The 13,801-nt window shown below is 35.9% G+C and overlaps 1 protein-coding gene across 3 annotated transcripts in view; it reads left to right on the top strand.

Annotated features, from left to right (window-relative positions):
* The window catches only part of MAP3K5 (mitogen-activated protein kinase kinase kinase 5), a 204,624-nt gene that overhangs the window by 106,154 nt on the left and 84,669 nt on the right, over positions 1–13,801 (top strand). For all 3 annotated transcript variants that reach the window (XM_081293968.1, XM_081293967.1, XM_081293969.1), the window contains exons 8-10: positions 118–230; positions 8,398–8,557; positions 10,675–10,828. In XM_081293968.1, the coding sequence (XP_081150094.1) occupies positions 118–230; positions 8,398–8,557; positions 10,675–10,828 (427 nt within the window). The remainder of the gene's footprint in view (positions 1–117; positions 231–8,397; positions 8,558–10,674; positions 10,829–13,801) is intronic.

Here is a 13,801-nt window from a genome sequence, read left to right as displayed (position 1 = left end):
CAGTGGAATATTTTTTGCCCAGGCACTGGAGTTATGCAAACAGAAGTCATTGCTCACCCACGGTTTCATGATTGAGAAAGTAAACTTGTACATTTGGTCTTTTTTTTTTTCTTTTAGGTTCAAAAAGGCATTTGAATCTGAGCCAACACTACAGTCAGGAATTAATTACGCGGTCCTTCTCCTAGCAGCTGGGCACCAGTTTGAATCTTCCTTTGAGCTTCGGAAAGTTGGTAATTACAGCTTGATATTTTACGTGGAAATCAAGAAACTAGGCCTAAACTTGGTACAAGGAAACAGAATCATGAGTGGATAAATTCTTTTGCTATCTCATCTGACTTCCTGGGGGAAAAAGGTTTATTATATCTCTTTGCTTCAAATTTCATACTATGGTATGAATTCTGATGAATTCTGATATTAGAATATAGTTCAGGTTTTAGTTTATTTTACTTGTTTCCAAAAGCCCCTGTTTATTGTTCTCGCTTAAACCAATATTGATGATTTTAGTTGGGGGCCCTGCATTCAGCCACCGACTCCCAAATAAGGTAAATGTTTTGTGGAACATCAGTTTCCTTTTTAAGATTGTGTTTTCCCAGAGCTTTTTAAAATAAAAATGAAAATCATACCTCTATTTCCTTTTTCTGTTTTTTGTTTTTTTTTTTTTTTTTTTTTTTAAACACACCCATCCCTATGGCTTCATGGATGTTGGTAGTGGAACCTCCAAAGTTCCTGGAACAGGTCAAGTAGATGGCAGTCTTGGCAGTGACTGGTCTTAGAGTCTGTCTCTGAATTGTCATCATGATAAAGTGTGCCTTTGTCTCTTATCTGTAGACAGTGTCCCATCTGCTGACCTGTTTTTGGAATCTGAAAAAGGGTGTTTTGCTGGGCGTGGTGGCACATGCCTTTAATTCCAGCAGCTCCGGAGGTTGAGGCAGGAGATCACAAGTTCAAAGCCAGCCTCAGCATCTTAGCAAGGTCCCAGGCAACTTAGTGAGACCCTGTCTTAAAATAAAAAGGATAACAAAGCAACAACAAAAAAAACCCCACATCAGGCTGGGGATGTAGCTCAGTGGTTAGGCACCCTGGGTTCAATTTCTAGTATCAAAAAACAAAAACAAAACAAAAAATTAGGTTGTCTTTGTAGATAAATTTTGAGTGATTTTTCTTCGTTTTTGACTTGACTTTTTTTAAAAAGATTTTTGGATGCTAGAATACCATCTGTGGTAATCAGATTTTGTTCTCTTGCGTGTCTGACTGCCCTCTTTCCATAATAACTCTTGGAGGAGTTATTATTACAGACATAGAAGTCTTTGGCTTTAGTTTTCAGAAGGGAAAAAATTGATCTTAATAAAGCTATGCATTGTAGAAGAAAATTTTCCTTTAAAGTTTTAAACTGGGGAATGTTCTAATTTTCTTTAAAGAAAAATGAGTCCTGGGCTTTTAAATATTATTTGGGAAGCATTTATAAGATATTCTTATGTAATGTTCTGGGAAACTTTTGCAGGAAGATAAAGTTTGAGTATGGTAGTAATTTTTTTTAGAGAAAGAGTGAGAGAGAGAGAGAATCTTTTTTTTTTTGGTAGATATACACAACACAGTGCCTTTATTTTTATGTGGTGCTGAGAATCGAACCCGGGTTGCACCCGTGCTAGGCGAGCACCCTACCGCTGAGCCATAATCCCAGCCCAAGTAATAATTTTTTTAAGTCTCAGTCTAAAAGAATGAAAAAATAAATTATTACTACTAGACTGCAGTGGTATTAAAGGCAGAAAGCTCTATTTTAAATATTTTTTTCATTGGTAAATGAAATCAGAGAAAATATATTACAACTTGTGCTTTTCAGAAATTAGAGTAAAATATTGTATTTAAGATTTATTTTAGATCTCTAGCCAAAAACCCTTTTATGTTAATAATTTTTATTGCTCTGTTCTTAGCACTCAAAGTGAAGTTTGGTCAAAGAGTAAATTCTCATAGGATTTGACATTGGTTTTACATTTGTAGGTAAAGCAGTTAATACTTGCTTGAAAAAATATACATTCTAAGTCTCATTTTGAATTGGAGTAAAAAATAAGACAGTCAGCAATCCAAGGTTTGAGGAATTGTAACATAACATTGCAAAGTAAACATAACTTTTTAAAACTCATAACACATGTTGAATAAGTATTTGAAAATATATGAAGTTGGATTTAAAATTTTTGAAATTTTACAGCATGCACAGATTTAAGATATGACTTTATGATGAATTTTTAGCTACTGTAAGAACTTAGCTTAATAAAAACTATGTTTTAGCCTTCTATAGTACTGTGCTATACACCTAAATGGGGTATGCCATTCAATAATGAAAAAAAGTAGTTCATTAGCATAGTTCTTTTCAATCGTAAATTAATGCCAATTAAAATAGGTTGATTTTTATATATATTAAGATTAAATGGGTTTTCAAGGTGGTGGGTTGAATAAGTTAGTGGGACAATATTATAATGATATTAATAATATAATGAAAATAAAACTAATGACATATTTAGTATATTTTAAAGATATATGGTTGCATTTTTTCATTAAACACTCTAATCAAATTTTTCAGTAATTTATGGTCTTCTTCCATTCTTTCTGTTGGTCACTCCAGATACTCAAATTAGTCTGAGTTAGCTGGGTGGGGTGGTATACACCTGTAATCCTAGCAGCTCTGGAGTGTGAGGCAGAAGGGTCACAAGTTCAAGGCCAGCCTCAGCAACTTAGATAGACCCTGCCTCAAAATAAAAAAATAAGAAAGACCTAGGGATTGTAGCTCCGTGATACAGCTCCCTGGGTTCAATCCCCAACACCACCAAACAAATTAGTTCAAATTACTGAAAAATTAGTCAGATTTTCCTTTATGAAATCCCTTCTTTAACAGCTTTTTGAAATTTTGTTGTATTTACAAAGGGAAAACTATTAAAAATTAAAATGTCATAAGATGAGCACTGAATCTGAAGCTTTCTAAACATATATCTTAAGTTTAAAATCTCAAATGTAAGAAATTATTCTCAAGTGTTATGATATGTTGCCTAATATCTCTATTGGTCCATTTTCTGTTACTATAACAAAATACTTGAGGCTGGGTATTTTGTAAAGAAATTATGTCTGTTTAGCTCACAGTTTTGGAGGCTGAAAGTCCAAGACTGGGTGGTGTCAATGATTTCATTTTTATTGTAGGACCCCTTGGTTATAATACTTCATGGTGGATGTCATTATGGTAGGAGCACCTGTAAGAGGGAGGGATCACAGGAAAGCAAGAGAGACAGGAAGCCAGAGTGTGATTCCAGGATCAGGCTTATTCTTATTTAGCAACTCATTCTCATGAGATCTAATGAACATCCTACGCGGACTACCTTGACCTTTTCTGAGGACAGTGAGGACGGCATCTCCCATGACCTACTCCCTCCCTCTAGGCTCTACCTCTTCAAGTTTCCACCACCTCCCAGCATCCCTGCACTGCAGACTAAGCTGCCAGCTCATGCACCTTTGGAAGACGCCCTCAAAATGTGTCCAGACCATAGCAGACTCTTCATTCTAGTTGTGTTTGCTTAAGGTTATGACTAACTGCCTCTGGGTCTATTTTACTTTTCCAGTTTTGGAAGAGTCATGGATGTTTAGACTATTGAAAACTAGGATTTAAAAGTGCAGAACCACATCTTGCATCTTTTTTTCTTTGGGGGCTTTATAAGCCTTAAAATTAATATTCAAACTTTTAGCTAAATAAAAGATGATTCTCTCTCATCTTCTGTGGAATTTTTCAACTATGAGACATTTTATGGGAGAGGGTCAGAATTATAGGTTTGGGTCCCCAGCAGCAATATGCTGTGGTAAAAGAACACGGTTTGGAATTGAGACAAACCATCATTTGAATCTCATTTTCATGAGCATTAAAAAATCATTGAATATAAAATTTATATTACCAAATATAAAAATGAGTCTGTAAGATAACCCAGAAAAAAATAATCAAAACAAAACCAAAAACTGTCACCAACCACAAAGTAGAGGGGAGCCACCTTCTCAGAAAACTGGAAATTGTAAGGGAAGAATTAACTACTTTCCCTTCCTTTTTAGGAGATACTATAGTTTATGCACTCAATGCCACACATCTCTTCTTAAAGCATGCTGCATAACAAATGTATTCTTCAGGAGAATGCATTCTTCAAATAAACAAAAGAATTTGAAAGAGGGATAAAGTTGATAAAGAAAGTGATGTTACAATAATTGATTCTGGCAAGGATGGTCAATTAGAACTATAACCCTTAAGTGAAAGTGTTTATTTAAAAAGAAATATTTACTGATACCAAATGTGTCCGTACAATGGAGGGATCAAGCTTGATAGTGACCCAAACTCATAGCACTACTTGAAATGATTATTATTACTTGTGGGGCAGCCAGACATGTGCCTGCTGATATAAGCTACACAAAATCTCTTGTGAAATATTCCCTCTTCCTGTCCCCTTCTCCCTCTCTTTTGGTACCAGGGATTGAACCCATGGACACTTAACCACTGAGCCACATCCCTAGCCCTTTTTAAAATTTTTTATTCAGAAAAGGGTCTCCTTAAGTTGCTTAGGGCCTTACTAAATTGCTGAGGCTGGCTTTGAACTTGCAATCCTACCACCTCAGCCTCCTGAGCCACTGGGGTTGTGAAATATTCTCAACAAAAATGTTTAATGGCTAAAAAAAAAAAAAAAAAGTTTAACAGGAATCTTAAGATCTAAATCCACTTAGTAGAAATTGCAAGATCCAAAGAAGTTACACACACCATGAAGTGCTACCAGACAGATCTAGAATATGAGAGTATTCGACCGGACAGTACCCCTGCTATTTTCAAAAAGTCAGTGTCATGAAAAAAATGGACTGATTAATTATCTAAAAAGATAGTTAGAGACACTAAAACCCAAATACAGTTAAATGATCTTTTATTGGGTTGTGGTTTAGGGAAAAAAAAAAAAACCAACTGCAGGAGGCATTTGGGGAGCAATTAGGGAACTTGTCAGGATTAAGTAATAGATACTATTAGGGAATTATTATTTTTATTAGAGGCAGTAATGGAATAAGATAGGAGCAATTGTTAGGTATCTTGTGATGTTTATAAATGAAATGTCAAGATGTCTTCTATTTAATTTGTAGTGGTTCAGCAAAAATATTCAGGGAGGTAAAACAATAGCAAATGTGAACAATTAAAAATATTCGTTATAATCTGTATATATATATTTTGTTCTCTTTTTGATATGCTAGATAGTGAACCCACAGCCTTGAGCATGCTAAGCAAGTGCTCTACCGCTGATATACACTCCCAGTTCCTCACAGTAGCATATTTTCTACTTTAATGTATGATTAAACTTCTTTGTAATGGAAAGTTAAAATGAAAAGATTCTAATCCTTCTTTTTATGAGTTGTGTGACCTTAGATAAGTTGCAAAACCTCTCTGGGCTTGGTTTTCCTTGTTGCAAAAGGGAGATATGCTCTGGCCTCATTGTGTTGTGGATGGGAAGAATTAACATCTTCGACTTGAAAAAAAAATTAAAGATTATTGTGCTAGTGAACTTTTTGTTGCTGTGATCAAAATACCTGAGAAGAACAACTTAGAGGATGAAGGTTTTGTTTGGCTTCTGGTTTCAAAGGATTCAATCCATGGTCACCTGTCTCCAAGGCAGAAATATGGTGGAAGAGCATGGCAGAGGAAAGGTGCTCAGCTCATGGTATCTAGGGAGCAGCAAAAGAGAGACAGAGAAAGAGAAATGGAGGGGTCGGGAGAAGACTAACTCTTCCATGGCATGCCACAGTGACCCTCTTCCTCCAACCAGGTCCCATCTCCCAACAGTCCATCCAGCCATCACTGATTAATCCCCTCATGAGGTCAGACCCCTCATGATCCATCACTTCTCAAAAACCCCACCTTTGAACCTTGCTGCATTGGGGACCACGCTTTCCACATGAGACTGGGGATATTCCAGAACCAAACCATAACAGTTATTTTGTCTTAAGTATGTTTTTCTAGGAGGTAAAATTATGACTCTCAGGAAATATAAAATAGACACATGTGAAAGATTTTATTTAACCCAGTGTTTTAGTCAGCTTTGTGTCATTGTGACCAAAAGACCTGATGAGCAAGAAAAGACATTTTGGCTCACAATTTCAGAAGTTTAACCATGGTCAGCCGATTCTGTAGGTCTAGACCCAGTGGAGGAAAGATGCTCAAAGCATGGCAGGGTCAGGAAACTCCACTGTCTAGGGACAAAATATATAAACCCCAAAGTTATACCCATGGTTACCTACTTCCTCCAGCCACACCCTGCCTGTCTACAGTTAGCATCCAGTTAACCCACCAAAGGGATTAATCCACTGTTTGTTACAGCTCCCCTAATCTACTCATCTCACCTTTGAACATGAGCCTCGTATCTACACTATAACACCCAGTTTATGTGGAAACCAATAAGAGTAGATATCCAGTTCAAAGAGCTTTTAAGAAATTAAGGTATTCACAAATGACCAACAAATATATGAAAAAAAATATTCAACATCATTAGCAATTAGGGAAATGTAAATCAAAACTACACTGAGATTTCATCTCGAACCAGTCAGAATGGTAGTCATCAAGAATACAATAATGATAAATGCTGGAGAGGATATGGAGAAAAAGAAACATTTTTACACTGTTGGTGGGATTGTAAATTATCAGTATGGAGGTTCTCAAAAAACTAGGCATGAAACCACCATGTGACTCAGCTATACCACTCCTTGGCATTTACCCTGAAGAATCAAAGTCCTCTTACTACAGCAATACACGTATACCCATATTTATAGCAGCACAAATAACAATAGCCAAACTATTGTTTGGGACCAGCCTAGGTGTCCATCAATGGATAAATGGATAAAGATGATGTGCTATATATATACAAGAGAGTTTTATTCAGCCATAAAGAAAAATGAAATGTCATTTGCCAGAAAATGGGTGAAACTAGAGACCATTATGTTAATAAAAATAAGCCAAACTCAGAAGGTCAAGGGTCATATGTTTCTCTCATATGTAGAACCTAGAGAGGAAAAAGTAAAAGAAAGGTGTGGGAGGGGGCTGGGATATAGCTCAGTTGGTAGAGTACTTACCTAACATGCACAAGGACCTGAGTTCAAATCCCCAGCACCACAAAAAAAAAAAAAAAAAGAAAAAGAAAAAAAAAGGTATGGGTTGAGCTCATGAAAATTGAAGTGAGATCAGTATAGGAAAGGGATCAGAGGTGGGAGGGGCAGGGGAAAGGGGGGAAAGTACTAGGGAATTGGCCAAATTATTCTGTTATATTATGTATTGTATAGATGTATGAATATATAACAGATTTCATTATTATGTAAAACTGTAATGCACCAATTAAAAATTGGCAAAAAAGAAGTTGATGTATTAAAAAACAAATTAGCAAAGAAATGTTAGGATAAGATTTCTGAGTTTAATTTTTTTTAAAAGCTGGTTTATGTCCAACAGGCCATAAATCTTAGGGAGTATCTATTTCACTAGACAGAAATTATTTGCATCTGTACTGGACAGAAATCTACAAATTAACAAGTTCTTTAAGTCTGGGAAGTAGTAAAGTGACTAGCTGCACTTTGCCTCGACTGTACGTGAGTGATCTGTGCCCCCATATGGAGATTGAAATGACATGCCCTACTTTTTTGCCCTAGTCCCAAATCTCAGGCAGTAATTTTTATCTTTGATGTATTGTATACTAGTGGCATTGAACAAGTCTATAAGGACATATTCTTTTTCAGCAACAAATGCTTTTAAAATGCATGTGCAAACTTCTCAAGAAGCGATTTCTTTGTATAAAGAACAAAGTTGGAGGACTCACATTACCTGATTTCAAGCCATGATAGAAAGTTACAGTAACAAGACAGTTATCTGTCAGTCTATAACTTTATAAGAGTATAATTAGTGTTTTTATATATAAATCATTAACTATTGTGGCATTATTTGTTCTTGCAAGATATATAAACTATACATTTACTCTTCAACTGACAAAGTTTCAGTATATAAAACCTAAGGAAACTTCTCTTTCAAATTACTTAAGAATCCATGGTGTAATAAGAGAAGGAAAGATGTTATCCAGCAATGTCTTTAGTATTATTACCTTTTAATTTATGCATACATGGATGTACATAAAGTGACCGTGGCAATTATCTTTGGATTTTCAAATTAAAGGATAATTTTCACATTCTTCCAAGTAACTTTTCTGATTAGTCAGACATTTTCTTAAACCACCTTAATAATCAGAAATTTAAAACTACTTGTATCTTACAAGAGGATGAAAGCTAAATTTTGCTTTGTAATGAGAGTTGGCTGAGCCCATCTGTGGTATGTATGTAACATTCTGCTTCCTGCTAATCTCCTAGGAGTGAAGCTGAGTAGCCTTCTTGGCAAAAAGGGGAACTTGGAAAAACTCCAGAGCTACTGGGAAGTTGGATTCTTTCTGGGAGCCAGTGTCCTGGCGAATGACCACCTGAGGGTCATTCAAGCATCTGAAAAGCTTTTCAAACTGAAGACACCAGCATGGTAATAATAAATGCTTATGTGTTTGTACAAGTATTTTTAACAAGCAGTTTTATATTGTTCTCAATATATTAAAGTGTCAATTAGATTACTTTATTATTTTTAGAATAATATACAGAATTTAGGGGGAAAGTTGATGTTCATAGAGAAAGTATGTTGAACGTAAGTTCTGATACTTTGGATGGACGATGTCAAGTCACTTGACCTTTCCTATACATGGACCAATCCACTGGCCAGGTCAGCCAGTGTCACCTACATAAACCATGCAGAGGCCACACATTTTATACCTGTAAATCTGGTACATGTTCAGGGCCCGGGAGACCATATGTCTATCTCAGCCTCTTTGGCCTCTGTTCCAAACACACATGCCTTTGTTTTATGATCTGATCTATTTTGGAATTCTCATTCTTGGTTTTTATTTCTTTTTACTTAGAGTTTGGTGGGCACATTTGAGTGTTTCCTACGTATATGTGTTTTTCTAATTCCAAACTTTTGTTCTTGGAATTAAACCAAATCTTATCATTATCTATATGGCATTGAGATGATAAAAACAAAATTTCACCTACATTTGGGACCATTTTGAAAAAGAATTCTAATTTTATTATGCATCATATTTAATGATTGAGTATTAACCATAAGACTTTAAAAGATTAACAACAATATAGAGAGAGACTCTTTCTAGAGCTGCTCAGAGCTCAGCCACTGACTGAGCACATCAGAGGAGCCATTAGAAAAGATGACCACCCTGTCTCGAGGCCCTCATGGCTCCCTGCAGGACTTCCTCACCTCCAGGTCTCCTTTGGCCAGTCTTCCCCCACATCACTCCCACACCCATCTCTCTAAAATGCACGTCTGACCCTTCCACTCCCTGGAAATCCTTCAGTGGTTCCTCACAGCCTGAGGGATAAGTCCATCTCTTGGCTGGGCCAACAGGGTTTTCCCTTAGCCGTCTGGACCTCAGCTCTTGTCACGCCCCAGGGTTCTCACTGTTCTCTTCATAGCAAACATGCCAAAGTGCAGTTTTTAGTGTTTGTGTGTCTTAGGTGCCTCTTGCAGCCCTCTTATCTACCCTGGGACACTCATAAATCACATCTGCTCATAAAGCAGATGCATACCTGAACCCTGCCTCACACCCAAGTTCTTGCTTTCTTGTTCCTGTCGTCCTTTAGTTAAGCTTCTGCTGATATTGCTTGTATGGTTCCCTTTATCTGGATGGCTGTTCAGTTATGTCTCCACTAGTATTTATTCATGGCATTATGATACTTTTTTACGTTTGCCTTCACTGTATAGAATGCAACCTGAGCCAGTATCATGTCCACAATAAGCATTTAACAAATGATATGAAATACACGAACCAGTGAATGCATGTATTACATTCAGCCAAATTTGCTGTTTCTTTTCTGTGACTATCCAGGTGGCAGAGAAGGAGACTGAAGCACAGGTACAAACAGCTGTAGCTTTAGGAGCCCTGGTTTCTGATAACAGGAAAACAGATACCATTTTATGTAATAGTAATAACAGCAACAAAACAGTGCCTCAGGTTTCCATTAACTTAATTTTTATGGAATGTTATCTCCTATGTTTGTCATCTACAAAGTGCCTACAATAGTCATTATCTCGTATAATTATCTTGTTTCTTATTTTTCCTAACCTTTTCTTTTGAGGCAGTATCTATCTTAGATGAGAATATTTGTACAATATAGAAGCTCAATTGCTTTGGAGCAAAATAATCTGTTATGAGTAGTCTGTTTTGGAAATGTTCCTCAAAGAAGCATATTTAAAATAAGTGCATTCACCTTGTCCTTGAATAGAATATACGTATTTAAAAATTTGTGTTTTAAGTAAATGTATGCCCCCAGTTCAATTTATTTAAGCCTTCTAAGCCTCAGTTTCCTCATCCCTGAAATGCAGATAAAAGCCCATGTTATTGAATTTTTTTGAGATTTAAATGAGACAATATGTGAAAGTACATGATATGTAACAAAGAGTAATGCTAGGTGAGTCTGAATGCATAATTATTAATGTCATATATATTGTGGTTACAGAGTAAAAACCAGGATATGTGGAAACAGGTGATTCTAAATTTGCAAGTGATATGCTTTATATATTTTAACTCTCAGGTACCTCAAGTCTATTGTAGAGACCATTTTGATATATAAACATTTTGTGAAGCTGACCATGGAACAGCCTGCAGCCAAGCAGGAACTTGTAGACTTCTGGATGGATTTCCTGGTTGAAGCCACAAAAACAGATGTTACTGTAGTTAGGTTTCCAGTGAGTACCCTTTATTTAAATCCAAGTTTTATTCTGTGTTGTTTCTTGATCATCTTGCATTATGATTATAATAGTAATGGCATACTGATTTTCATGCCCTAAGACTGCTGTCACCTTGCTCACATATATATTTTCTGTAATCTGGTTTGCTTTACCTTACTTTTTAAAATAACTTCTCTAAATTAGAGAAATGAGATACATTTGTATTTTTATCATAGAATTTGGGTGGTCCCTTAAGTGTGCTTGCAAAACAGTGAAAAGATGGCCTCTTAGCTCAGCAAGGCAAGGCAGCTCCAGCCCAGTGGGTGGATGCTGTTATTAAATAGTCCAGTTTTGTTGACATTGTCTTCAGCTTTATCTGGTGGAAATGATCAGGATCAACTGTCTTGTTTAGATTATCATCTCTACCACTTTTTTTTTACCCAATTGGGTCAGAATTACACATGAGTCAGAGAAACCCCAGGTAGGATCTCCAGTCACTGTTTATAATGCTTTGGCCATGGGAAGTGATGACTTCTTTTGGATCTACAACTCATTTTGGCTGGTCTCTAGCTGACTTTATATATAAATGTGTGTTATACATTTATATATGTATTATAAATATATCTTTTATGCACATATGCACACAAACACACACGTAACATTTTTAGATGTATTTGTCATCTTTTCAGCTGGTGCCATTCCTATCTACCCTGATAGCTTGCAGAATACCATCCAGAGCAATTTGGATTTGGCAATCATTTTGGGAATTATGGCAACTCACTATGTGTATCAATTTCTTCCCATGTCAAAGTGATGGCATAAATCTTTCATGTTTGAGCTCTCTAATCTCAGTCTAGTGACAGTTCTCAATTCTTCCTGTAAAAACCTTGGTTTTGTTGATAGGATCATCTGCTTCATTTAATTAAATCCATTGCTGGTATTAACATTCTTTACTCTGTCTTCCACAGAAAGCCTTGAGCTCAACAGGCTCCTTCGTTGAAAAGGCTTTTAAACTAAAACACTTCAGCTCATTTTCTAGTCTAGATAATGTGCAACCGAGGAAAATCCTTATCTTAGGGTGAGCTGGCAGCTTGCCTTTCACTGGTGCTTTGAGTGGCAATAAAAATGGTGGTGAAAGAAGACAGCACACAACTCAGCCTTTAATTGACTGTGGACTTGATTAGCTAGTAAACTGGGCATGAAAGGAACTCATTCATATTAGCTGTTGCCAACTAAAATTAGTTCAGTGTGAATTAGTCTGTTGTAATGTAAATAAGTGAATGTAAAAAAACAATAAAACACAGAAAATATTAAGTGAGAAGTTAGGAAATTGTAAGTATGAATGGATTAGGTAAGAAAGTCCCAAAGGAAAATATGCACCAATTCAATTTTATTAAAAAATGGCGCCCATGCCTTGAATCCTAGCGGCTTGGAAAACTGAGACAGGAGGATTGCAAGTTCAAAACCAGCGTCAGCAACAGTGAGGCACTAAGCAACTCAGTGAGACCTTGTCTCTAAATAAAATAAAAAATAGGGTTGGGGATTTGGCTCAGTGGTTGAGTACCCCCTAGTTCAATTCTTGGCACCTCCTTGCCCCCCCCCCAAAATTAGATGGCCTGAGGATGTAGCTCTGTGGTAGAGCATTTGCCTAGCCTGACTGAGGTTCTAGGTTCAATCCCCAACAATGCCAAAAAATTAAAAGTTAAAAAAAAAAGGAAAATTTTGTTCAGCAAAAAAACTCATGAACAAATCAAATAGAAAACTACTCAATAGGGAGAAAATATTTAATACAAATTCTGTAAAATAGTCAGTTTGCCTAAGTAAAACAAAAACTGCAAATGGTAAGAAAGAAAGAAGAAAAATGGGCAAATTATATGAAAATAATAATTTACCATAGAGGATAGTCAAGAAAGTAAAAATGAGATCATTTTTTCCCTATTGAACTCATATAATTAAAAATTGGAAAGATGTGGGGCATGAGCATTTTTAGAGATGGCTGGTGGGCAGAAAGAATTAAGTGCTTTTGGAAATCTTGTGTGAGGGGGATAATAGCATCATATAGAGGACAATGGGGACTTCAACTCTTTCTGTAGAATTTTATTTCTTTAAGAAAAGTTTTGAAGCAAATATGGCAGCACATTAACATTTTGTTACCTGTGGGTGGGCGGTACAAAGGTATTTGTCATTTTATCTTGTATTCACTTATGAAATATCATTTGGTTTTTTCCAGCAATCCATTTCCTTCTTGGAACTTAGTGGTTTATTTGGGGGCTATATTTTAGTGAAAAGACTCTAAAATGCAGTGTTTTCTACTCATTTCTATGACATTTGAGATCATAACTTATGTTTTCAAAATTGCTTTCCTATAATTGGTTGTTATACAGAGTGCAAAACTGTCTTCTAGCTCTTGTGAAGTTGAGCCTTCTTTTTTTCCTTTTTTATAAATTAAGTAGAATTTATTTCTAAGGTCTTCAAAGATTATTACAGACACCAAACACCAAGTATCCTTCTAAAAGCATCCCAAATTAAATCAAAGGCACATCATCAAAGTAAAACATTTGTGACATGAAGAATTCTTTTAGGGCATAATATTTTCATATGACTTTGTTTTTAACCATTTGTAATGTTCTCTGTGTAGGTCATATTTTAAGCGTTTTTTAAAGACATGGAATAATGTAGTATCCTTTTAAAAGTGCCATCATAACTATAAAGCAAAGGAACTTTAAAAGAGATCAAATTTGCTTCATACAGAAGATGGGGCAACCTCATATGCATCATAACAGGAATATTTCCAAACAAGTTGCTGAGTTTTCTTATAGTTCATGTTTTGTGAATTCCAGAAAATGTAAGTCTTCCCCAGAAGTTCCTGAGTCAATAGAAATTGCAGGAGGATTAATCACTGCAAAGGTATTTTTTAAAAAATAATGAAAGCATGGAGGTTTTTTTTTAAAACTCAATATAGTTGATAATATAGTAGAAAAATAGGACCAA

This window comes from Spermophilus citellus (genome assembly GCF_964194105.1).
Source record: "Spermophilus citellus genome assembly, chromosome: 5".
Lineage (NCBI taxonomy): Eukaryota > Metazoa > Chordata > Mammalia > Rodentia > Sciuridae > Spermophilus > Spermophilus citellus.
This window is presented reverse-complemented; position numbering and strand designations above follow the sequence as displayed.